The sequence below is a fragment of the Hydra viridissima genome, unplaced genomic scaffold (genome assembly GCF_058129835.1).
Source record: "Hydra viridissima isolate aposymbiotic clone 2 unplaced genomic scaffold, HvirCarnegie_v1 scaffold_4, whole genome shotgun sequence".
NCBI lineage: Eukaryota > Metazoa > Cnidaria > Hydrozoa > Anthoathecata > Hydridae > Hydra > Hydra viridissima.
This window is the reverse complement of record NW_028324303.1, coordinates 1,317,478-1,343,642: the sequence shown is the minus strand read 5'-3', so window position 1 is coordinate 1,343,642 and position 26,165 is coordinate 1,317,478. Positions and strand designations below refer to the sequence as shown.

The 26,165-nt window shown below is 30.1% G+C and overlaps 1 protein-coding gene, 1 long non-coding RNA gene and 1 pseudogene across 7 annotated transcripts; all 3 read left to right on the top strand.

Annotated features, from left to right (window-relative positions):
• Nucleotides 1–1,298: 1,298 nt before the first annotated feature.
• Nucleotides 1,299–7,085, top strand: LOC149889343 (uncharacterized). 3 transcript variants are annotated; one of them, XM_090085335.1, is made up of 5 exons: nucleotides 1,299–1,583; nucleotides 1,664–1,720; nucleotides 2,067–2,235; nucleotides 2,762–2,795; nucleotides 3,225–4,105. In XM_090085335.1, exons 1-4 carry the CDS (start codon nucleotides 1,428–1,430, stop codon nucleotides 2,791–2,793), a joined length of 414 nt encoding a protein of 137 aa, XP_089941461.1. In that variant the 5' UTR covers nucleotides 1,299–1,427; the 3' UTR covers nucleotides 2,794–2,795; nucleotides 3,225–4,105. The 3 variants fall into 3 exon arrangements, with proteins under 3 accessions (XP_089941461.1, XP_089941460.1, XP_089941462.1); XM_090085334.1 differs by lacking the exons at nucleotides 2,762–2,795; nucleotides 3,225–4,105 and adding an exon at nucleotides 6,838–7,085; XM_090085336.1 differs by lacking the exons at nucleotides 2,762–2,795; nucleotides 3,225–4,105 and having other exon boundaries at nucleotides 2,108–2,361.
• A 1,366-nt stretch (nucleotides 7,086–8,451) lies between these two features.
• Nucleotides 8,452–10,968, top strand: LOC149889342 (uncharacterized; annotated as a pseudogene). The gene is made up of 5 exons (XR_016451822.1): nucleotides 8,452–8,703; nucleotides 8,784–8,840; nucleotides 9,268–9,436; nucleotides 9,823–9,953; nucleotides 10,300–10,968. The product of XR_016451822.1 is annotated as an uncharacterized LOC149889342 (transcript).
• Nucleotides 10,969–21,948: 10,980 nt separating this feature from the next.
• On the top strand, nucleotides 21,949–24,458 carry LOC149889341 (uncharacterized). 3 transcript variants are annotated; one of them, XR_016451826.1, is made up of 3 exons: nucleotides 21,949–22,157; nucleotides 22,238–22,294; nucleotides 24,173–24,303. It is a non-coding gene; the product is annotated as an uncharacterized LOC149889341 (long non-coding RNA). The 3 variants fall into 3 exon arrangements; XR_016451827.1 differs by lacking the exon at nucleotides 24,173–24,303 and adding an exon at nucleotides 23,103–23,232; XR_016451825.1 differs by lacking the exons at nucleotides 21,949–22,157; nucleotides 22,238–22,294 and adding an exon at nucleotides 23,570–23,814 and having other exon boundaries at nucleotides 24,173–24,458.
• The last annotated feature ends 1,707 nt before the right edge of the window (nucleotides 24,459–26,165 follow it).

Here is a 26,165-nt window from a genome sequence, read left to right as displayed (position 1 = left end):
CTTGATTTGAGAAATTTATCTTCTAACACACATTTTTTTATTTAAGAAAAGTAAGCCGAACGGATTTAACTGAACAGCGCTATTGAGCAATTGAGTCATTTTCTCATTCCGTCAACTCCGTTACTGAAATTTTGTCCTACAGCTATAAAAACGCAATTCTTGTACAAGTAACATAAAAAACAGCACCGTGGGTAGTAATACTTATCATTAATATAAACTAGCATTTTATTGAATACTTCCAACTAAAATATAAAATTTTGTGTGCACAATTGTTAATCAAAAATGTCCACTCCGTAGATGTCCAGCATCTAGGACTATATTGTTATACTCAATAATTTTTTTTCTTTTGTATTAAGGCTAATTGGGGACATGATTTGGTGCTTTAGACATGCTAATATATGGTATTTTAATACATGTATTAATTTACACCTTATCCTGTTGTAGCTCTTGTCAAAAACTTGCTGTCCCCACATTTTTTGTCCACTCCGTTATTACATTCTAAAATAGTCATAGGTTTGTAGTTTTTACTTATTTACTAATTAAAATAATGAAAAAAAGTCCAGTTCTATGGAATTTATTAACATTTAAAGTTATATCGTGCTGCAAGCATTATTTATATAAAAATGAGAGCCTAATTACCTTATTTTAAAAATGATATTCTTATTCGAAGTCTACTCCGTTACGCTTTTTTATTCCGTAAAATTTCAAATTTTTATATGACGTGTTTTAGTACTCTTTAAATCTTTTGGACAATATAGAAATAAAAGATTTTAAAGATGTTTTCCAATGAGTAATAATGAGATATTATTGATTATGTATAATTATGTCTACTCCGTTACTGTCAAAACAAAATAGAAAATGTCTAAACGCATCAATTATTTTAAACTTCATTTTTATTTCAAATAATTGAAATAGAAGTTTTTGCTTCATTAGTTACTATTAATTCTAATCATAAACACCAAACCCTCCAGCGCCATGTTAAGACTAAGAATAAATTGTCGTTGGGTGAAAGATTTCTTTAAATAAACTTGCGCAAGATATATTGCCCAAGAATGCATGTGACTAAATTCACCAAACTCTGTTGCGTTGAGGCAAACACAACACCTCAGTTCACTAAAAAGATGATAAGAAAAAATAAAAATTTTACTTACAAAAACCTAATCTTTTTTTTTCATTACTTTTTACAAGTAAAAAACCATCACTTGCACAGCATTATATGTTTGCTTTCTAATTTGTGTGGACAAATGTATTCTTGTCTTTAGAACTTCACTGAATGGAAGAAATATATCACACGCGTGAAGCCACTGTTTTATGAAGAGAACTATTTATTTGCACAAAATATTTCAACAACACGAAGTTGTTTACAACCTTTAACTGAGTTAAAAGAACAACGTACAAGTTCCTGATCTTGAAAAAACCTACTCAACATGTCAAAATTTTTGCCAGAGAAACATGCAAAAGTAGTTTTGGTTTTGGGCATCATTAAAGCAGTTCTTGGTCTTTTTATCACCAGCATCTCAGTCGCGATCGCAATTCAAACAAGTTTAAACGCGCAATCGACGCCATATTGGGATGGAATTTATGTAAGTTACTACTTGCTATAAATTCTACAATTGCTACACTATTCCTATACTTAAATGAAGATATTTTCGATTGCTTTCAGGAAATTGGTCATGGAGTCCTCGGAATAATATCCAGTTTAAAAAGAAGCCATTGTTCCGTAAGCTTTCGATTTGTATTTTTTTACAATTTTTAATGCCATTGAATGAAATGTTAGCGAATAAAACAAAAAAAAGGTTAATAAAGAGATTTTACTTTACAAATTAGTTCAGGTTTTGATAAAACAAAAAATCTTTTTTACAATAAAAAGTTGAAAACATTTCTTTAAATGGTTGAATCGTCCAAAGTACCTGATCTTTTTTGCAATAACAATAAGTTGAGTTAAGAAATGCAGATGTCACTGCTTCATTTAGGGCAGCAAAATTATTTAGGCAAATCACATTAAAATTCATATGAATGTTAAAATATTAATTTCATACTAAAAAAAACTTAATGATTTGTTCCAGGTGATTGTGTTCATGGTTTTGAACATCATTTCTTTCATTAGTAAGGTGGTTGCTGCTGTTTTTGTGGGCACTAATTTTACTGTTTGGAACAGTGCTGAAATCTGTACTTGGAATCCATATACTCAGTGTTGTGATTGTTATATCAGAGGAGAGTGGATGCAATTACAAGGTGCTTTTAAAGACATTAGTTTTTCATTATATCAGTTTATAATTTATTATTTCGTTAACTTTAGTTTAACTGAAGTTTTAAAATTAATATTTAGTTAACTTAAAAAATTACGTAAATTAAAACTTTAAAATGATCTTTATTACAACTGTTAATCAGCACCTTACATTTTTTAATTTTAAATTATTTTGTATTTGTCTGTGTTTTTATTTATCTTCTTGGTAATTATATGAATTCTTATATTATTACTATTATTATTGCTAAAATTATTGATGTTAAAATTATTAATTTTTATTCATATAATTATTAACATAATGCGAATACTATTTATATTTTTTACAATGCTATAAGTAATTATATTAGTATTTTTGTTAACACAGCGTTTGTAAAATGTTGATGCGTAGGAATTGATGATTGTAATTTAATTTGAATTGGAAATGTAATGTAATTTAATTGGAAAGATTTCGAGTGAACTCATGACAATTCTTGTATTTCTCATCATTGCATCAGTTGTAACTTTATCTTTAAGTATCTTTGGATGTGCGGCTGTCTGCTGTTTAAAGGTATGCTTTTCTTACATTCTTTTCTTATTTTTGCAATCAAGTTTGGTACAAAAAGGTAGGAGTTTAAAAGAATGGAATAAATAAACAAAGGTTTAAATCTTCGAATAAGCAATCCAGTGAAAGGTTATTTGTTCAAATATGCAAGCCAATAAAGGTTAATTATGTTCAAATATACAATTCAATGAAGAAGTTACCTTATTAGTTATCTTAGTTATTTGATTGATAGATTTTTGAAATGAAATAAAAAACTTATTTTTGAAATGAAATGAAAAAACTTTGTTTATGAAAAGATCGAGTGTTTTCTTCTCTTTTTCTATTTTTTTTTTCAAATGCCGAAGAAATGCCTTTAAGCCCTCCCTTCAATTTGTTATACGATTAGTTGTTGTAGTTGATATAATTTAACTACATCAATTTAAAAATTTTTTTTAGCCTACCGAGAACATAAATGCATTTCCAAATGAAAAAAGCAATCTGCTCTCAAAGAACCCCAATGAACAACCACCTCAATATCAATAAAGTTGCTTGAACAAGCAAAAAAGTGGTACTCAACGTCGAGAGAACATTTATGTCGCCTTGGTTACCTTCGATTAGCTGATTCGTTTACTAATTTTTTAACTTTAACAATTTTTCATTTCGTATGTCACCTAAATAGATAAATCTGTGATAATAAATCTGCAATTATAAATTAGCAAAAATAAACTCGCAATGAATTTGATTGTTGACTCTTCAGATTTAGGATTAGGGTTATTTTATTAAGAAATTGAAACAAACAGTTTTTAGGGTTAGCAAGCATAATAATTGCGGGGCTAGTTTGCAACGTGTGCCAACTTACCCTTATTTTGATTTATCGGTCGTAAATTCACTAAAGTTATATAGGGTGTCCCAAAAATTCACGCATGATTTGAATTTGCCGCCATTGTGCAGTAAAGTGTGGGCGAAGCGTCATTGGAGAAGCGTCAACAGGAGTGCTGAAAATCCATTTCAGAAGCGTCAAAAAGAGTGATGATGAAAACCCGTTGGAGAAGCGTCAACAGAGGAGAAAACTGAAAGTTTGTAAGACGCTGTCTGATGGAGAAAAACTTTTCAAATGGTGGTCAGAATTTTCAAAGCCGTCCCTTTCCCAGCCATGTTTAAACTGCATCTGTATACCTTCATCCCAGCAATGAAAGGATGTTCTCAGCCTTCGAAAATACTTTTTTCAGCCAAAAGGTTTTAAGTTATTATAAACAACGCTTGATGCAATAAATTATAAAACTAACATTTTACATGTAAAATGTCGATTTTATGACTAACAATCCACACGATAAATGTATAATATGACTCTTATTAGATATCTTATAAGAAGGTGGGCTTAGCCTTTTAGAAAAAGTAACTTTTAAAGTGTAGGGGGAAAATGCAGCGATAAAACGAGAAATCTTAAAAAAATAATTTTCACCGATAAATGTGAAAGTACCGCTGAAATCAACGTCACTCCTATTCTAAATTTCCGCTCGCGACCTGAGTTTTTATTTGTTTTAACTCCAATTTTGTGAAAACTTCAGGTGCATACTAAGCTGTCATTATTGACTGTTACCCCCGTAAAGTTACAGTTATATATTAATTTTTACTTAACTCAACGCTTTTAATGCTTGTTTACTCCAACGTACAAAGAACCAATCAAATTTTTATCTTCTTGGAGATATCAACAAATAAGTACTGTCATCGAGTAGCATACTTGTTTTGATGCTTTTATCTTTTTTAAACCAATTTGCATTGAACGAGCCTGAAAATGTATCTAAAGCAATATTTTCATTATTCCCTTCAATTAAAAGACACATGCAACTAAAAACGTTTAAATGTTGAGAAAAAAAGAGATAAATTTGCCGACTCAATTTTCTCTAAACCTTGTTTAGTGCGGTTGTAATAAATAAAGCACTTGGGTCACGTGCTTTTTGTTTGTAAAAACATGGATGTTAATCCCTGGAGACAACTTATCAAACACTTAAAGATAGTCCGCTTGATTAAAAGCGAGCATTTCTTTACGGATAATATACAGCACTACAAATATACATAAGTCCTGATTAAGCTTGATACTGTGTTCAGTTTTGTTATTTATTGCAAATAATAGATAAATTATTATTTCATTAGCTTAATCTTGAGATAGATAAAAATACTTGGCCTAGTAATTTTAGGTTATTTCATAAAAAGATTAACTTAGGGAGGTAACATAAGCACGTAAACATGCATTTTCTTAAAGTGATTACTTTCTGACTTAAATTTTAAATTTGAACTCCCCGCAGCCTCGATACTCAAAAAAAGTTTTTAGTATTAAAACTGCGTGAAATTGAGTCAAATAAGAGATATCATAAAAGTATCCAATTGTCATCCCACAAGCACTTTTACTAGTTCCAAAGGTTTCAAACGGTTTCCAAACGAAATTTTTTTCTCTAAAGAAGCGCAGCCCAAGTCAAAAAAAAGCTATAAAATTAACAATATACAAAATACAAAATAATCTAATAAGATAAAACTTATAAACTTTTACTAAACTAAGTTTTTTAAACTAAATTTTTACTAAACTCGATTCAGCGCAAATGCAACCCACAACTCTTACACAAAAATGTTTTGAAAGAGGAGTCAAACTAATTCATAAAATAATTGAAGTAATTATAAAAATACGTCTGCTTTTGGACACTTCAGAGTAAATTTAACTGGCCATTTTTTAATACTAAACATCTGGATAATTATGCAATTATGATTACTATGTTCAGGCGCGGATCCAGGAATTTGTAACTGTGTGGCCAAATTTTATTTTCACGGTTGAAATTTCGATAAAAGATCGATATTTTAATGTTTTTTTGCAGCATTTATTGGTTGAATAAAACATTGACAACGTATAATAAGAACCGTTGTGGCCATGGCGGAATATCTATAGCCAAAATCCGTAAATTACGGCAGACAAATTTAAATTTTTAGGGTTATTCCTTAAGAGAAAAAACCCAAAACTAATATTGTTGCCGTTAAATTTAAACTATGTGGCCATTGCCACAATGGCCACCCCTTCCGCGCCTGATGTTATTGTGATAATTATTCCAAAATTAAACTGTAATGTTTTTGAACTGCTGTTTGTAGCAAAAATAAGCAAAATTTTTTTCTGGGATTAAAAAAGTTTTTTTACTATAATTACGTCATATCTTTAAAGGTTGTGAAACCATTCAATGCATTAGGATAGCGTCTTAATTTAGATTACGAGATTTCTTTTTTAGCCAGCGTTTGTTTGGTGCAAAATAAACCAAGGTTTCTGTTTCGTATTTAGTCTAGTGTATAAACAAAGTGACGAATTTGTACCAAGATGCGTCACTTTATTTATAGGCAAATAGGAGAGGGCGATGAAATGAATTCTTTGTCTAATTCAATCTTTAAAACGGTTTTTTTTTATGAGAAACTTAGTGAAGCTAATTAATATTTAAAAAATATTAAAATATCGGGAATTAAAATAAATAAAAATTTATATTTTCATTTAACTAACTTAAATAAAATTTAAGACAACCCGTATTTTTATATATAAATATATATAGTAATATATATTGCGGGAATTAAAAAAAATTAAAAATTTAGATTTTCATTTAACTACCCAGCAAGCACACAACGTTGAAACAACGTTGAAATAACGTTGGTCAACGTCGATCAACGTTATTTCAACGTTGTGTGCTTGCTGGGTAACTATATATATATATGAAGACTCCACGGGAAGAAACGGCACGGTCACATTTTGAAAGTTTCGACTTTTTACACTTTCTAGCTTTGCTAATCATAATAGCATATTTTGTATTTGAATTCAAATCAAATAAACGATTTGATGCATATTTAAAGTTTTTCTAAACATTCCTAAAACTTCGAAACTTATAAAGGTTTAAAAGTTTAATAATGATTTATCTCAAAATGAAAAAATGTGACCCTGCCGTTTCTTCCCGTGGAGTCTTCATATATATATATATATATATATATATATATATAGTAATAAGGACAAACAAATATAAGAGTCAAAGTATTGAATTTTTTTCAGACCGAGTGTATTCTATTACAAAATTGGAATTATTTGAAGAATGGCGAAAACATACAAAGGAAGAACGAAATTCTCTTCTGCGTGACTCTATTCTGAAAGAATATAGTACACAAAATGTGACTAGTGGTTCGCAAAAAAAAAAATACAATTAAAAATCAACACCTTATTATCGACCAATTAAATTCATCTTTTCAAAAGAAACACATGAATTCACTGTAACAGAAACTAACAAAGTTTTGAAAGAAATATCTGAACTTCTTCCAACACTGTGTACTGTTTGGTGAACTTAAATTTATTGTGAAACGCAATCTGTTACTTACGATGACAGACGCAAAACAGGACAATGACCCCAAACATATGGCAAATATCGTAAAACAAATGGTTCGTGGACAAAAATACCATCGTAATGGAGTGGTCTGCACAAAGCCCTCATGTGAGTCGAATTGAATGTTTCAGGGAAATAATTAACTATAAGATTGAGCGTGCAAATGTGATGAATTATTTGAATAAATTGAAAAGGTCTGGCAAGAGAGTGATATTAGAAATAATGTTTGGTAGGACATCCTTTACTTAGATTTACTGCTTTCATTCTTCAAGTCTATGTCTTGAAGAATGAAAGCAGTAAATCTAAGTAAAGGATGTCCTACCAAACATTAAAATAATTTTTGAAGTTTTTCAAAACATGATGAGCTAATTCTTGAAAATTTAAAAATATTTTAAAAATATTTTGTCATTTTTTGAATGTTCATCTTCTTTTGTCCGAAGAAAAATGTAGCTAAATTTTGTAAAATTTATAAATTTTGGGAAAACTTTGTAAAATTTGTAAATTTTGGGAAAATGTGATGTAATACTTTTATGTGATTCTTGTATTAATTAAAAAGTTTTAAATTTTTGTTATGAACGTAATAAAATTGCTTAAAGTAAAAATGTTGTTGATTTGAGAAATTTATCTTTATACACATATTTTTTTATTTTTGAAACGGATTTAACTGGAAGAGCATTATTGAGCAATTATTTGAAGAGTTGAAACAAAATAATAGAAAATGTCTAAACGCATCAATTATTTTAGACTTCATTTTTATTTCAAATAATTGAAATAGAAGTTTTTGCTTCATTAGTTACTATTAAATATAATCATAAACGCCAAACCCCCAGCCCAACGTTAAGACTAAGAATAAGTTGTCGTTGGGTGAAAGATTTCTTTAAATAAACTTGCGCAAGATATCTTGCCCAAGAATGCATGTGACTAAATTCACCAAACTCTGTTGCGTTGAGGCAATCACAACAACTCAGTTAACTATAAAGATGACTATATATATATATATATATATATATATATATATATATATATATATATATATATATATATATATATATATATATATATATATATATATATATATATATATATATATATATAACTTACTAAAACCTAACTTTTTTTTTCATTACTTTTTTATAAGTAAAAAACCATCACTTGCAGAGCGTCATATGTTTGCTTTCGAATTTGTGTGGACAAATGTATTCTTGTCTTTAGAACTTCACTGAATGGAAGAAATATATTACACGCGTGAAGCCACTGTTTTATGAAGAGAGCTATTTATTTGCACAAGATATTTCAATAACACAAAGTTATTTACAACCTTTAGCTGAGTTAAAAGAACAACGTATAAGTTCCCGATCTTGAAAAAAACCTACTCAATATGTCAAACTATTTGCAAGAGAAACACGCTAAAGCAGCGTTGGTTTTAGGCATCATTGAGGCAGTTCTTGGTCTTATAATCACCATCACCTCATTCGTGATCGCAAGTAAAGTAATTTTGAAAAGAAAGAGTGCAATTGACGCCATATTGGGCTGGAATCATTGTAAGTTACTACTTGTTATAAATTCTACAATTGCTACACTATTTTTATATTTGAATGAAGATATTTTCGATTGTTTTCAGTTTCTTGTCCCTGGAATTCTCGGAATAATATCTGGTATAAAAAGAAACCATTGTACCGTAAGCTTTCGATTTATATTTTTTTACAATTTTTAATGCCATTGAATGAAATGTTAGCAAATAAAACAAAAAAATGGTAAACAACAAGACTTTACAAATCAGTTCAGGTTTTGATAAAATAAAAAACCTTTTTTACAATAAAATGTTGGAAACATTTTTTTAAAGGGTTAAATCTTCCAAAGTTAAAGTTCGAAATTTGCTATATTATCAATGCTAAAATCCATAATTTAGGTGGAATCGTATAAAATTCACTCGAAATACCTACTACAAAATACATGATTTTTTGTAATAACAATAATTTAGGTTAAGAAATAGCGATGTAACTAATTTTTTAGGACGGCAAAATTATTTAAGCAAATCACATTAAAGTTCGTATGAATTTTAAAATATTGATTTTGTACTAAAAAAACTTTATGATTTGTTCCAGATGATTGCGTTCATGGTTTCGAACATCATTTCTTTCATTTGTGAGGGGATTGATGCTGTTCTTGTGGGCATTGTTGTTGCTGTTTGGAAAGGAGCTCTGTCCTGTACTTGGAATTCATATACTCAGAGTTGTGATTGTTTTATCGATGGCGCGATTAAGACTTTTGAAGGTGCTTTTTAAAGACCACAATTATTCATTATATTAGTTTACAATTTAGTTTTTCGTTGTTTTTAGTTTAACTAAAACATTAAAATGATCTTTAATACAACTGTTAATCAACATTTTTTCTTTTTTTAAACTTACATTTTTTAATTTTAAATTATTTTGTTTTTGTCTGTATTTTTATTTTCTTCTAGGTATTAATATCAATTCTTATATTATTACTATTATTATTGTTAAAATTATTAATGTAAACATTTTTATTCATATAATTATTTACTTTAAAGCTAACATTAATGCGAATGCTATTTTTATTTTTAAAAACAATATTTTTATTTTTAAGTAATTATATTAGTATTTTTGTTAACACAGCGTTTATTAAATGTTAATGCGTAGGAATTACTGATTGTTCTACAATAAGTACGATTTCGTCTGCCCTCGTCGCAATTCTTGTATTTCTCATCATTGCATCAGTTATAACTCTATCTTCAAGTATCTTTGGATGTGCGGCTGTCTGCTGCTCAACGGTATGCTTTTCTTACATTCCTTTTTTTATTTTTGCAATCAAGTTTGGTACAAAAAGGTAGGAGTTTAAAAGAATGGAATAAATAAACTAAGGTTTAAATCTTCGAATAAGCAATCCAGTGAAAGGTTATTTGTTCAAATATGCAATTCAACGAAGGTTACTTATGTTAGTTATTAATTGATATATTTTTGAAATGAACCTGAAAAATTAATTTTTATTTATGAAAAAAAAGATCGAGTGTTTTCTTATATTTTTTGAAGCCTTTAAGCCCTCCCTTCATTTTTGTATACGATTAGTTGTTGCAGTTGATATAATTTAACTCCAACAATTGAAAAATTTTTTTTTAGCCTACCGAGTACACAAATGCATTTCCAAATGAAAAAAGCAATCTGCACTCAAAGATCCCCGATGAACAACCACCTAAATATTATTAAAGTTGCTTGAACAAACAATGACGTTACTCAACGTTGAGAGAGCATTTATGTCGCGTTGGTTTCCTTCGATTCGCTGATTTTTTAACTTTAACAATTTTTCTTTTTGTATGTCACCTAAACAGATAAATCTGTGATAATAAATCTGCAATTATAAATTAGCATAATAAAAACCCGCAATAACTTTGATTGTTAACTCTTCAGAATTAGGATTATGGTTATAATATTATGAAATGAAACAAACAGCTTTTGGGGTTAGCGAGCACAATAATTGCGGGGCTAGTTTGCAACGTGTGCCAATTATGTGTGAAAAAACGTGTGATTTATTGGTCGTAAATTCACTAAAATTATACTGGGTGTCCCAAAAATCCACGCAAGATTTGAATTTGTCGCAATTGCGCAGTAAAGTGTGGGCGAGGCGTCATTGGAGAAGAGTCAACAGGAGTGATGAAAACCCATTGCAGAAACGTCAGTAGGAGTGATGATGAAAACCCGTCGGAGAAACTGAAAGTTTTAACAAGGCTGATTGATGGAGAAAAACTTTTCAAATGGTGGTCAGAATTTTAAAACCCCATACCTTTCCCAGCCATGTTTAAACTGCATCTGTACTTAGCCTTTTAGAAAAATTAACTTTTAAAGTGTAGGGGAAAAATGCACCGATAAAACGAGAAACCCTAAAAAAAATAATTTTCACCTTTATATATGAATGTCCACAAAACTATGCAATCAACGGCTGAAATCAACGTCTCTCCTTTACTAAATTTCGCTCGCGATCTGAGATTTTATATGTTTTAACTCCAATTTTGTGAAAACTTCATGTACATACTCAGCTATCATTACTGATTGTTACCCCCGTAAAATTGTAGATATATTTTAGTTTTTATTTAATTCAACGCATTTAATGCTTGTTTGTTCCAACGTACAAAGAACCAATCAAATTTTTATCTTCTTAGAGATATCAACAAATAAGTACTGCCATCGAGTAGCATACTTGTTTTTATGCTTTTTAAATCAATATGCATTGAACGAACCTGAAAATGCATCTGAAGCAATACTTTCATAATTCCCTTTAAATAAAAGTCACATAGAACTAAACGAATAAATGTTGAGAACTAAACGTATAAATATTGAGAAAAAGACTTAAATTCGCCGACTCAATTTTCTCTAAACCTTGTTTAGTGGGGTTTTTAAATAAATAAGCACTTGGTCAGGTGCTTTTTGTTTGGAAAAACACGGATGCCAATCCCTGGAGACAACTTATCAAACGCATAAAGATAGTCCGCTTGATTAAAAACGAGCATATCTTTATGGATAAAATATAGCACTACAATAATTAATATACATAAGTCATGATTAAGCTTAATATTGTGTTTAGTTTTGTTATTTGTTGCAAATAATTGATAAATTATTATTTCATTAGCTTATTCTTGAGAGAGATAAAAATACTTGGCCTGGTAATTTTAGGCTAGCCATTTCATGAAAAGATTAGCTGAGGTAAGTAACATAAACACGCATAAATGAACATAAACCGAGTTTTATACGCCGATGTTTATTTGTGATGTACCAAATGTGTTGGTTTTTTGAAAGTTATTGTCCGACCGGATATTAAATTTGATAAACTATATCCGGTACATCACCAGTCTTTTCATTCTCTTTGACATATTTTTGTCTCATTTTAATTGTAATAACTGAAGGTCTTAGTGATTAAAGTATATAAATAGTGTTCGGCACAAATTCAAATAGTTTGATCAAATATGCGTCAAATGTTTGAAATGGCCAAATTCAAATCTTCCTATTTTGAATTTAGATCAAATTCAAATCTTTCCAAGATTTGATGTATATTTGAACGTTATTTAACTTATTTCATTTATTAATTTTAGTTATCTGAATCTATAAATTTTATTCATATTGCAGCATTTGTTACTATTTCTCACACATTACAGCTTCTTTTATTCTTTTTAATCCAACCAAGACTTCAAGCACTGGCAAGCTTGAATGGTATCTGCAGAGAGAAGATTTCTTTTGTCAGTAATAAGATTTTTTCCTAATGAGAAGAGCCTTTCTGATGATACAGATGTAGCAGGAATGGCCAGGTAATCTCTGGCCATTCTGGATAGGTTTGGATATTTGTCAGATCGAGATTTCCACCAAAGTAATATGTTGCTATTATTGCCGCCATCTATCTTACTTGTATCATTACAATAGTTTTCAAACTCATTACATGGGTTTGATGAAACACGCGATTTGAACGGGGTATATTTTGAAACGTTTTGAATGCTTGTAGCAGTTGTACCATTGCTTGGGGCATAATTGACTTGATATTCACAATTGACTGTGTCCATAATCTTTGTATACGACTCGCTGTTTGCGCCCTTATCATTTTTGTAATATTCAATACCAAATCTTGGGTCCAGGACAGTGCAGATAGTAAAGCAGTCACTAGTCAAATTATAATATTTTGACATTTTTGCGAGCGCTGCAACTGTAGAGCGGTGTAGATTATCTTCAGGGTTGGTTTTTGTGGTCATCCATTCAGTAATGTGATCCAAAAGAATATTGAAGAGAGGAACCACCAAAGACAATGTGGAATATGAATCACCACTAATGAGCTGGGTAAATTCCTTGAATGGTTCAAGATACAAAACAATTGTTTCAAACCTGTTCCAAACATCTGCTGAAATTGATAGACAACAGTCTGGATTGTTTGCAGTTGAGTCAAAATCGCAAAAATACGCAATGAAACCAACTTTTAATTCCATTGCTCGTTTAAGCATATCAGCTGTTGAGTTCCATCTTGTAGGGACATCAAGTATTGGTTTTAAGGTGCAATTTGATTGCTGGAAACCTTTGAACCTAGAATATGATTGAGGACTGGATCGGATTTTTTTAATTCCTGTTCTAAGTTTTACAAGATCATCTTTCAAAACATCCAAACCTGCTTGCGCGCCCAAATTCAGCACATGAGCAAAACACCGGATATGCTCAAAGGTGGTTTTAATTTCGTACTTGGAATTTAAAATATCCATAAATGAATTATTATTGGAAGCATTATCTAAGGTAATGCCCATTCCTTTGCTTGTAAGACCGAATTCAATCAAAACTGACAAGAATGCATTAGATAAATTTGAACCTGAATGGGAATCAGGCAAGGATTTGAAATCAAGAGTTTTGGCATGTAGGTTCCAGTCTTTGTCAATGTAATGAGCCGTTATGCCCATAAAAGCAATGTTGTTGGGTGATGTCCAGCAGTCAGTGGTGAATGAAACCTTTGAGTCAAGATTCAAAAAAAGGGTCTTTAGCAATTGTTTTTTGGTGTTGTAAGTGTCCATTATCTGGCTTTTTAATTGGCGCGCACTCATGATTGACAAATTTGGTTTCAGTAGAGTGAGTAGTTTACGAAAGTGGCTGGACTCTACCTCATTAAATGATTGATCATTCTTGACAATCCAGCTAACTAAGTAGGGGAGAGTGGGGTATTGGCGAATAGCTAAGCGGGAATGCGAATTAAAGACAACTATAACTATATATTGATGATATTTATTGCTTATCATTTAGTCTAACTATTCAGTTAAAAACACTCAAAAGCAATTTTCATACATCTTATAAAAAAATAGAAAATTCGATCAAAAACAAAACCATTGGTGTTCGGAATTACCCTACGTACGTGGGGTAATTCCGAACATACCGTTGTATTAATTATAGGTTGTATTAATATACCCTAAATATAATACGTGTTAAAAAACTCCATGATTATGATACTTTGCAACTACATAAAAAAAAGTTTAGGTTTTATATACTTAGTATAGCCAATACATAAATGTTTCGCAAGTAAAAATTACATGAAACAAACAGAAAAACTTAGAATAGATCTATCGTGAACAACATGCGCATCTATACTACACTACTGTACGTCTGGAACTGATCGTGGAACACACTCTCGCCAGGGGGAAAAAAATTTGTCAAGTTTCCTAATCGAACATGCCGTAATGACCTTGTTCGGATTTACCCCGCGTTCGCCAATACCCCACTCTCCCCTATTCATTGAATAGATCTGGAGAATAAACGATTGGTGTCATTATCATGTCATCTAAACGTCGTTGCTTTGGTTCTCTGTCCCCAAGTAATTTGCTTTTGTGTTGAGAATTTAAATGGTTCATTAGATTTGTTGTCCCACCTTTATTGTAAGCATACTTGTTCTTGTGCTTTGGACAATGCTGGCATATGGCCTTGGTTTTGTCATGCTCATCAACTGTGAAATGATCCCATACAATTGATTGTGAACGTTTGGTGGTTTTTGTAACAGAAAAAGATTCGGGTTCTGGATTATCCGACATAATTAGGAATGTAATATATATTTCTGAAATAGATACATTTCAAGGTTGTTTACAAATAGTAAATATACTAATATTAAGTAAACACCTAATGAAAATGATTAAAATAATAATGGTTTAAATAATAAAAATAATATTAATAGTAATGATAACAATAATAATAATTATATATAAGTCACTTGTCTTTATAAATACAATAGCTACATAAACAAAGTTAGACAGTTACAAACAGTTAAAACTGATAAAACGTAAAAGTAAACAATGACATATAGCAACTATTATAATGAAAAATAATTAATGAAAATAAGAATAACGAATATTAAAATAAATTTGAATTTGAATACACGACGGAAAATACAAACAATAGACAAACATACAAGACAATATACAAAAACGCACAGAAAATTAATAAAATTAAAAAAAAAAATTCTTTGCTTTCAAGCAAGCCATTATTATATTTTTTTATTATTTTCTTTTTTCGAATGATTGTTTCTTTCAATGAATGTTTTTCGATTCGTTATTGTTTTACTTTTTCCATTTTTATTGTGGTTAAATTGTATTTGCAATTTTTTCTTTTGATTTTTACATATATTTTTTTCTACGTTTTTTCTTTTAATCTTGTACTTTGTTTACATTTCTTTTCTTTTTTTCTTTCTCTATGCTCTTTACTTTCTCTTTAATATTAACAAACTTTAATTAAAAACTCTTTTTTTTTTTTTTTTTCCGTTATTGAAAGGCGACCGCCATTCCGGAAACCACTGCAAAGACCCCGGAATAAAGTGATATATATGTTTGCGGGCCTGTAAAATTTGGCGTTTTTTTTTCAAACGCAAAAATTGAGAACAAAGTGAATATTTGAAAATCAAATCCAAATCCTCCAGATATTTGTCAAATCAAATTCAAATCTATCCCCTCAAAGAACAGTTCAAATTCAAATCTTTAAAGGTTTGACGTATATTTGATTTTGCCGAACACTATATATAAATCACATTTTTGTCATAACGAAGCTCAGGAGTTTTTATATTTGTCCTTTTTTTCTTTATCTACTAAATAACAATGAATATATAAAAAGCAAAATACCTATATAAATTTTTTTTCTTTCAAACTTTCATTAAATTTCACAACCTCTGCGGGCTAAGAGTGTTTTAATACTGCATTTTCTTAAATTGATCTCTTTCTGACTTAAATTTTAACTTTGAACTCCCCGCAGCCTCGATAACCAAAGCTAGTTTTTAGTATTAAAACTGCATGAAATTAAGTCAAATAAGAGATATCATAAAAGTATTTGACTGGCCAATTTTTTATACTTAACACCTGGATAATTATGTAGTTACGAATTTAAAGTTTTGGTGATAATTATGCCGAAAAGTACTGTAGTGTTTTTGAACTGCTGTTTTTTGCAAAAATAAGCAAAATTTTTTTCTGGGATTAAAAAAGTTGCAGCTTATTGTACTATAGCTACGTCATATCTTTAAAGGTTGTAAAACCATGCAATGAATTAGTATAACGCCTTAATTTAGATTACGAGATTTCTTTTTTAGCCAGCGTTTGTTTTGTGCAAAATAAACCTAGGTTTCTGTTTCGTATTTAGTGTAGTATTTTAACAAAGTGACGAACTTGTACCAAGATGCGTCACTTTATTTATACGCAAATAGGAGAGGGCGATGAAATGAATTCTTTGTCTAAATCTTTAAAACGGTTTTTTTTTATGAGAAACTTAGTGAAGCTAATTGATATTGTGGGAATCAAAATAAATAAAAATTTATATTTTCATTTAACTAACTTAAATAAAATTTAAGACAACCCGTATTTTTATATATAAATATATATAGTAATAATAATAAACTATATATATATAAATATATATATAAGGACAAACAAAGATAAGAGTCAGAGTCTAAATTATAAACATTTAGAAAATATCTTGAATAGCTTGAAGTTTGTTAATCCTTTTTTGTTGGAATGACAAAAGTTTAGAGACCGCCGATTTGTTACTGTTTATCGGTTTGCGGATTGTGCACCGAATTAACTATGCTAAACGGTTCAAATTACTTACGGATTGATTTGATCCGAAAATAATTTATCGGAAAAAAATTCGTTAAAAATTTTTCGGATTTTTTTTTCGGATTGCAATCCGATTCGATACTTTCGGATCGGATTGCAATTCGAAAAACTTTTTTCGAATTGGAATCCGAACCGAAATTATTTTTACGGATTTATACGGGTTCAGAATAAAAAATCTTTTTGAAATAAGATTCATTTTTATTTATTTATAATATTCAAATATACAATGAAACGAAATGATTTCCTTGTTAAGAAATAAAAAAAAGTCAAAATCACACTGAAAGTTAATCATTTTCCAAATTCATTTCCTGGCCACACAATGTCTTGAATTTTACTGAGTTGCTTAGTGTTTTCTTTCATATATACCAACATCTCAACCTTTGAGATTGAAAGATTGGTTCTTCTAGAGCTGTATATATTCCCTGCTGTTGAGAAAACTCTTTCAGATGTTGATGATGCAACAGGTATACAGAGATTTTTTCTGGCCAGCCTTGACATTATTGGGTAAATATACTGGTTTTGTTTCCAGAATTCCAGTACATTTGTATTTGCTAGAACTGGTTTTGAATTCAAATACCCCTCAATTTCAGCAGAAATGGCTTTCTTGGTGCTTGTTTCACCTCCAGGATTAATGTAACCTGCACCAAACACTTTCTTCCTCAGTTGTTCAGTGAAATCAAAGTCGTCATCATCTTCATCATCCAACATTGAAGGGGAAGGAGTGCTTTGGCTGGCCAAAATTTCTTTTCTTGACAGTTCTTCCATAGCTTTCTTTCCTGCAGTTTTGACTACTTCAAATTTTCCCCCCTCATCCACAAAGCACATGCTCTTCCTGTTAGGATTTAAAAAATGAGCAATAGAGAATTCAATATTCATCAACTCCCCTTCGAATCTTTTGTTTAGATCTTTATTGAATTAGTGAGCAAGCTCTAATGACACCTCGGTTTTTGGCTTGACACAGGCCTTATATTTTGCCTTGTTTTCCTCCACCTTGTTGAAGAATTCTCAAATATTAGATAGCTTAGGCATCTGAAAAGAAGAAAAAAATGAAATAACATAAAAATGGAATAAATCAGATTGAGTTTTTCCTTTATATTTGTCTTAATAAAAAATGATACTTTTGAGGCATGCATAAAGCTTTCAATAAAAGAACTAATTATTTAAAGGTTATTTGCCTTAATTGTTGAAATGAACGTAACAACTTTTCAAACTAGTTTTTATCTCTATTTTTATTTCTACTAATATTTAAGTAGAAAAAACATAACAATATAAATTTTATAGGACCAATCCACTAATTGAAGCAATCCGCAAAGCGAAATAATTCGCAAAGGAATTTGATCCACAAAAAAAAAAAAAAAAAAACGCAAAAATTTAGCTTGAAATATTCTTAACTTTTAAATCAAAATAAGATAATAATGGCTTACCGTAATAAATGTAAGTAAAGAATAGTAGACTTGATCTGTTGAACGAATTGTTGTAGGTTAAGATTTCCAAATAGGACTGATTGAAAATAAAAAAGAAATCCACTATTTATAGGACGCGCATATAATAAAAATGTAATTTTTTTGAACCACACCATTTAATGGTGACGCGAACGGAACGCGATTCGTATAATTCGCTAAGTGAATTAAAGTTAAATTGATTCGTAAAAGTTTTTCGGATTAATAATCCGAACAGCAAAGAGAATCCGCAAAAAAAAAATTCGCTAGTGGTTCGTAAATTAGTTTTCGGATTGTTAATCCGAAAAATTTTTACGAACTGACTGTTTTAATCCGCAAAATAAGTCGGATTGGCTTTTTGCGGATTTTACGAATCGAATCGGCGGTGCCTACAAAAGTTATAATGGAATTCTCTGTAAAGGACACATTTCTTACGCAGAATACCTTAAATACCTTTGAATGAATTGAGTCAATTTGATCATAAAGTCATTCGTCGAACTGAACCCAATCAAATATTTGTTGCTGTTATCGCAATCTTTTAATCGCGATCTTTAATCCTGTTATCGCGATCCTTCAAAACGCGAAAAATCAGAAAATGTTCCTCTTTACTTTTCTTCTTTTTATTTTTAAAAGAAAAAAACTACAGGAAAAAAAACTTTTTAAGACTATTTATGAAGTTCTTTAATCTTATAACTGGCAAATAAGATACATAATTACTGTTTCAAACACAATGACGATGTAACATTTTGGTGCAAAAGAATTTTTCGGTCAACTGTCAATTTATGACGTCCCATCATTGGTTTTATGGAAAAATTTGACGACATATTTAGAATAAATGAATTATAGTTGTAATTCACAGTTACAAACTTAAAATATCATTTGAATAAATGTTTTTTACGTTCAAAACAACATTTTTATAAACAATATCCTTAAAAATGTTTCGATTGAAAAAAATTATACTCAAACATAAAATTGCGCAAATAAAAGCTGATGAAGAAGTTTGGTCAGAAATTCGAAATATTTTCTTCAAAACATCGCGTTCAATCGAGGCGCAAGTCAGATATAAAATATTTAACAAAAGCAGTTAAACACGGAAAGGGTTCTATGATGATAGGGTGCTAAATGACAGCTTAAAAGGCGCAATATATGGCAGGTATAAAATATTTAATAACAACTTTTAAACAGAGAGAGGATTCTGTGATGATATGGTGCTGTATGGCAGCTTTCAAAGTCTATAAAAAAATCTTTGAACAAAATCTTCTCTCGATATTTTGATAATTGAGTATTGAATCCGATTTTGTTTTTCAGGATAATTATGACCCTAAGCGCTCTTATAATAACTACTAGATACGAGTGTTGCGATAAATTTTACTTTAGAAGGTATGTATAAAAATTTGGCCGCCCAGGTCTGCCCGTTTAAGTTTTGTAGAATTTTTTTCAGACCGAGGGTATTCTATTACAAAATTGGAATTATTTGAAGAATGGCGAAAACATACAAAGGAAGAACGAGATTCTCTTCTGTGTGACTTTATTCTGAAAGAATATTGTACAGAAAATGTGACTAGTGATTCGCAAAAAAAAAAAATACAAATAAAAGTTAACACTTTATTATCGACCAATTAAATTCATCTTTTCAAAAGAAACACATGAGTTCACTGTAACAGAAACTAACAAAGTTTTGAAAGAAATATCTGAACTTCTTTCAACACTGTGTACTGTTGGTAAACTTAAATTTATTGTGAAACGCAATCTGTTACTTACGATAACAGACGCAAAAGTATGAAATGCTTTAACTGACACGCGTTCAACACAAAAATGTTATATCTGTGGTGCTACTCCTAAAATGATGAATGGTGAATTAAAAGATATGGTTGATAAAAAAACAAAATTACAGTTTTGGTTTGTCTACCTTGCATGCTTGGAACCGTACCTTCGAATGTTTGCTACTTATTACCTACCGCTTGGACATAAAAAAGTGGCAAGCTAGAAGCAATGAGGATAAATGTCGTATCAAACAACGTTCGGAAGAAATTTAAAAAAAGTTTTAAAAAAAAAGGGACTTATTGTAGACAAACCAAAACCTCGTTATGGCAATGCATTAATGATGGCAACACAGCTCGCAGGCTTTTGCTAAATCCAGAAAAGAACGGAGAGGTTATAGGATTAGACGCCGAACTAATTAAAAATTTTAGTGTTTTATTAAGCATTGCATTGTGTTGTATTATTAATTTTAAAAAGCAAATTGTTATTTGTCCGATGAATCATTAAATGTTTCAAATGATGAGTCTTCTGAAGATTTAAGTGTTGAGTGTTTTGATGAGTCAAATGATGAGTTTTTTGATAACTGAATGTAACTTTTGTTGTATAATTTCATTCACATCTTGTTATTTGAATATATTTTTTATTTCGTACTTCAACTTTTATTGTAACAGTTGTCGCTGCAAATATGAAGGGGAGGGGGGTTGTGAGCCCAAACATATGTCAAATATCGTAAAACAAATGCTTCGAGGACAAACTACTTTTTTTCAATTTTTGGAGAAGTTTTGCTTTGAATTTAAGTTTGTCCACCACGTTTTTTCCAATGCTGTAATAAAGAATGTATCTCCAAAAAGAACTGCTTATTCAAATATTTTTATTATGAAATACTCTAAATATACCATTGGGAATGATTATATTAATTACGATTAATATACCATACATATTAATATACCATTGGGAATACTTTTTTCCCGTAATGATTTAGACTTATTGTTTATCATCCCTGTTACATTTAACGGGAGCCGAATGGTCACGATGTCATATACCGAATGGGTGGTACGACATTTAAAAAACTAATACTCGAATACTCAATAGATCTAGATAACAAACCACCTTTTTCTAAAGAATAAAAATAGCTAAATTAAATGTATACTACCTTGATCAAGTTTCATTTAAGGTTGTTGCGGGAAGGAAAGATTTATTTTGAAATATTTTGGTTTATAGATCTCTTTTTTATTGCCTGCTTGATAACCAGATCGGATAGAATTTCTGGTACTCTGTATTCTGAACCCAAAATATCAAAAGTTGCTTTAGGGTTAACCTTAGCCCTAACCCTAACGGAGCGCGATAATATTCCTTATTTTCCACTTACTTCCAGTTCGAAATTCACGGGCACGGGCGTTAATTGCTTAAAGTAAAAAAGTTGTTGTTTTGACAAATTTATCTAATTTATATAAAATAATAGAAAATGTCTAAACGCATCAATTATTTTAGACTTCATTTTTATTTCAAATAATTGAAATAGAGGTTTTTGCTTCATTAGTTACTATTAATTATAATCATAAACACCAAACCCCCCGACGCCATGTTAAGACTAAGAATAAATTGTTGTTGGGTGAAAGATTTCTTTAAATAAACTTGCGCAAGATATCTTGCGTAAGAATTCATGTGACTAAATTCACCACGCAAACACAACACCTCAGTTCACTAAAAAAGATGATAAGAAAAAAAACATCTTACTTTACAAAAATCTAACTTTTTCTTTTTCATCACTTTTTTATAAGTAAAAAACCATCACTTGCAGAGCGTCATATGTTTGCTTTCGAATTTGTGTGGACAAATGTATTCTTGTCTTTAGAACTTCACTGAATGGAAGAAATATATTACACGCGTGAAGCCACTGTTTTATGAAGAGAGCTATTTATTTGCACAAGATATTTCAATAACACAAAGTTATTTACAACCTTTAGCTGAGTTAAAAGAACAACGTATAAGTTCCCGATCTTGAAAAAAACCTACTCAACATGTCAAACTATTTGCAAGAGAAACACGCTAAAGCAGCGTTGGTTTTAGGCATCATTGAGGCAGTTCTTGGTCTTATAATCATCATCACCTCATTAGTTATCGCAATTAAAAAGGAAATTTAAGCGTGCAATTGACGCCATTTTGGGCTGGAATTATTGTTAGTTACTACTTGTTATAAATTCTACAATTGCTACACTATTCCTATATTTGAATGAAGATATTTTCGATTGTTTTCAGTTTCTTGTCCCTGGAAATCTCGGAATAATATCCGGTATAAAAAGAAACCATTGTACCGTAAGCTTTCGATTTATATTTTTTTACAATTTTTAACACCATTGAATGAAATGTTAGCGAATAAAACAAAAAAATGGTTAACAAAGAGATTCTACTTACAAATCAGTCACAAATTTTACTTTAATTTTAATTTTACTAGATTTTACTTACAAATCAGTTCAGGATTTGATAAAACAAAAAACGCTTTTTTAAAATAAAAAGTTGAAAACGTTTTTTTAAAGGGTTGAATCGTATAAAGTGAAATTTCAAAATTAGCGATATTATCAATTTTAAAGTTCATATTTTATGTCGGATCGTATAAAATTCACTCGAAATACCTACTACAAAATACCTGACCTTTTTGTAATAACAATAAGTTAAAAAATAACGATGTCACTGCTTTATTTAGGGCAGCAAAATTACTTAGGCAAATCACATTAAAGTTCACGTGAATGTTAAAATATCGATTTTATACTAAAAGAACTTAATGATTTGTTCCAGATGATTGCGTTCATGGTTTTGAATAATAAAAAACTTCTTTTACTATAAAAAGTTGAAAACATTTCTTTAAAGGTTAAATCGTCCAATTAAAGAGTTCGAAATTTGCGATATTATCAATTGTAAAATCCATAATTTAGGTTGGGTCGTAAAAATTTCACACGAAAATACCTACTCTAAAATAAGTGATCTTTTTGTAAAGCATTAAGTTAGGTTAAAAGACACTGACATAACTGCTTCATTCGGAGCAACTAAGCTAATTAGCTGAATCACATTAAAATTCATTTGAATGCTGATTTTATACTTAAAAATAATAAAACTAAATTATTAGTTCCAGATGATTGCGTTCATGGTTTCGAACATCATTTCTTTCATTTGTGAGGGGGTTACTGCTGTTCTTGTGGCAATACTTGTCTTTGATTACAAAGATGTTATTGCTGTTCGGAAGGGTGCTGTGTCCTGCACTTGGAATTCACAAACTCAGAGTTGTGATTGTTTTATCAATGGGGCGATGAAGAGTTCTGAAGGTGTTTTTTTAAGACAATAAATATTCATTATAGTTTACAATATAATTTTTCGTTGTTTTTAGTTTTAACTAAAACATTAAAATAATCTTTATTACAACTGTTAATCAACATTTTTTCTTTTTTTAACCTTACATTTTTTAATTTTAAACTAGTTTGTTTTTGTCTGTGTTTTTATCTTTCTACTTGGTGTTAACATCAATTCTTATGTTAATACTATTATTATTGTTAAAATTATTAATGTAAACATTTTTATTCATATACTTACTAACTTTAAAGCTAACATTAATGCGAATACTATTTTTCTTTTCAACAACAATATTTTTATTTTTAAGTAATTATATTAGTATTTTTGTTAACACAACGCTTATAAAATGTTGATGCGTAGGAACTGATGACTGTTCTATAATAAGTATGATTTCGTCTGCTCTCGTCGTATTTCTTGTAATTCTCATTATTGCATTAATTGTAACTTTATCTTCGAGTTTCGTTGGATGTGCGGCTGTCTGCTGCTCAACGGTATGCTTTTCTTACATTCTTTTTTTATTTTTGCAATCAAGTTTGGTACAAAAAGGAAGGAGTTTAGAAAGATGGAATAAATAAACTAAGGTTTAAATCTTCGAATAAGCAATCCAGTGAAGGTTATTTGTTCAAATATGCAATTCAATGAAGGTTACTTATCTTAGTTATTGATTGATAGATTTTTAAAATGAACTGAAAAATTTAACTTTATTCATGAAAAGATCGAGTGTTTTATTAACTTTTTTTTTTTAAATGCCGAAGAAATGCCTTTTAAGCCCTCCCTTCATTTTTGTATACGATTAGTTGTTGTAGTTGATATAATTTAACTACATCAATTAAAAAAATTTTTTTTTAGCCTACCGAGTACATAGATGCATTTCCAAATGAAAAAAGCAATCTGCTCTCAAAGAACCCCAATGAACAACCACCTCAATATCATTAAAGTTACTTGAACAAGCAAAAAAGTGGTACTCAACGTCGAGAGAACATTTATGTCGCCTTGGTTACCTTCGATTAGCTGATTCGTTTACTAATTTTCTAACTTTTAAAGTTTTCTATTTCGTAAGTCATCTAAACAGATAAATCTGTGATAATAAATCTGCAATTATAAATTAGCAAAAATAAACCCGCAATGAATTTGATTTTTGACTCTTCAGAATTAGGATTAGGGTTATTTTATTAAGAAATTGAAACAAACAGTTTTTGGGGTTAGCAAGCACAATAATTGCGGGGCTAGTTTGCAACGTTTGTCAACTTACCCTTATTTTGATTTATCGGTCGTAAATTCACTAAAGTTATATAGGGTGTCCCAAAAATTCACGCATGATTTGAATTTGCCGCCATTGTGCAATAAAGTGTGGGCGAAGCGTTATTGGAGAAGCGTCAACAGAAGTGATGAAAAGCAATTGCAGAAACCTCAACGAGAGTGATGATGAAAACCCGTTGGAGAAGCGTCGACAGAGGAGAAAACTGAAAGTTTGTAAGACGCTGTCTGATGGAAAATAACTTTTCAAATGGTGGTCAGAATTTTCAAAGCCATCCCTTTCCCAGCCATGTTTAAACTCTATCTGAATACTTTCATCCCAGCAATGAAAGGGTGTTCTCAGCCTTCGAAAATACTTTTTTTAGCCAAAAGGTTTTAGGTTATTTTTCTCAACAGTTGATGTAATAAGTTATAAAACTAACATTTTACATGTAAAATGTCGATTTTATGACCAACAATCCACATGATAAATGTATTAAAAAAGTATTTTCATGTGTATATTATGACTCTTATTAGATATATTATTAGAAGGTGGGCTTAGTCTTTTAGAAAAAGTAACTTTTAAAGTGTAGGGGGAAAATGCAACGATAAAACGAGAAATCCTTAAAAAAATAATTTTCACCGAATGTCCACAAAACTATGCATCAATCGATGAAATCAACGTCACTCCTATACTAAATTTCCCCTCGCGACCTGAGTTTTTATTTGTTTTAACTCGAATTTTGTGAAAACTTCAGGTACATACTGTGAGGGTGGCGTTTTAATGATCTTTATTAACTGTTTAATTTAATTTTTGTTTAACGTTTAGTTTTTTATTTAGTTTAGCTAATGAAGGTAAGAGGAAGGGGAAGGGGAAGGGGAAGCTTCAAGTTATGTGGGTTAGGGTTGTTGGAGGTTGGGAACGAGGTTGATGGTCTGGGGAGTACTTGGTTAGGTAAGGGTGAGGTTTGGGAATAGTTTGGTTAGGAATGAGCAAGGTTTAATCTTAAAGGGCTAAACTTATAATCGCCGTCCTCTATATATTCTATAATATAATAAAACTCAACAAATGTTCTATTAATGTATAATGGTTAGCACTCTTACTCTTATAACTTTTATATTATACAAATAATATTTTCTTACAGAGTTCTTTCTTGCAGAGTTCAATATAGTTTATTTCAATTACTTCTCTTTCTTTTATATCTTCTTTTATTACAACTATCTCTTCTTTAATTAAATCTTCTGGTTATTCTTCAACAATCAATATCAAAAAAATATAAAACTGCTTATAAAACTGCTTGTTCATCAAAGTACTCTTCTTATCACAAAATTCTTTCTCTTCTTTAAAATCTCTTTAAATCTCTTAAAGACTCTTTTAAATCTCTTCTTCTAAAGAGACGACCGTACTCATCAGTCGCTCTAATCTCTCTCTCTAAATTTTTAACTTTTCTTCTTTCCGTTATATCGTTTACTTACGTGATAGATCGCTGAATCATCGTGTATATGTCTTTTCTGATCGTTGTTTTTGACTTTTCTAACTGTCGCTTTATCGTTTACGAGTCTTCGCGTTTACGTCTTTTCTCAGTTGTTGTTTTTAACTTAATTC

Excerpts from the sequence above, each read along its gene's own strand:
- LOC149889343 (XM_090085334.1), top strand. The coding sequence starts at position 1,428 with ATGTCAAAATTTTTGCCAGAGAAACATGCAAAAGTAGTTTTGGTTTTG. Across the intron at positions 1,584-1,663 it reads CATATTGGGATGGAATTTAT|GAAATTGGTCATGGAGTCCT; the intron begins GTAAGTTACTAC and ends GATTGCTTTCAG. Across the intron at positions 2,236-6,837 it reads AGAGTGGATGCAATTACAAG|ACCGAGTGTATTCTATTACA; the intron begins GTGCTTTTAAAG and ends AATTTTTTTCAG.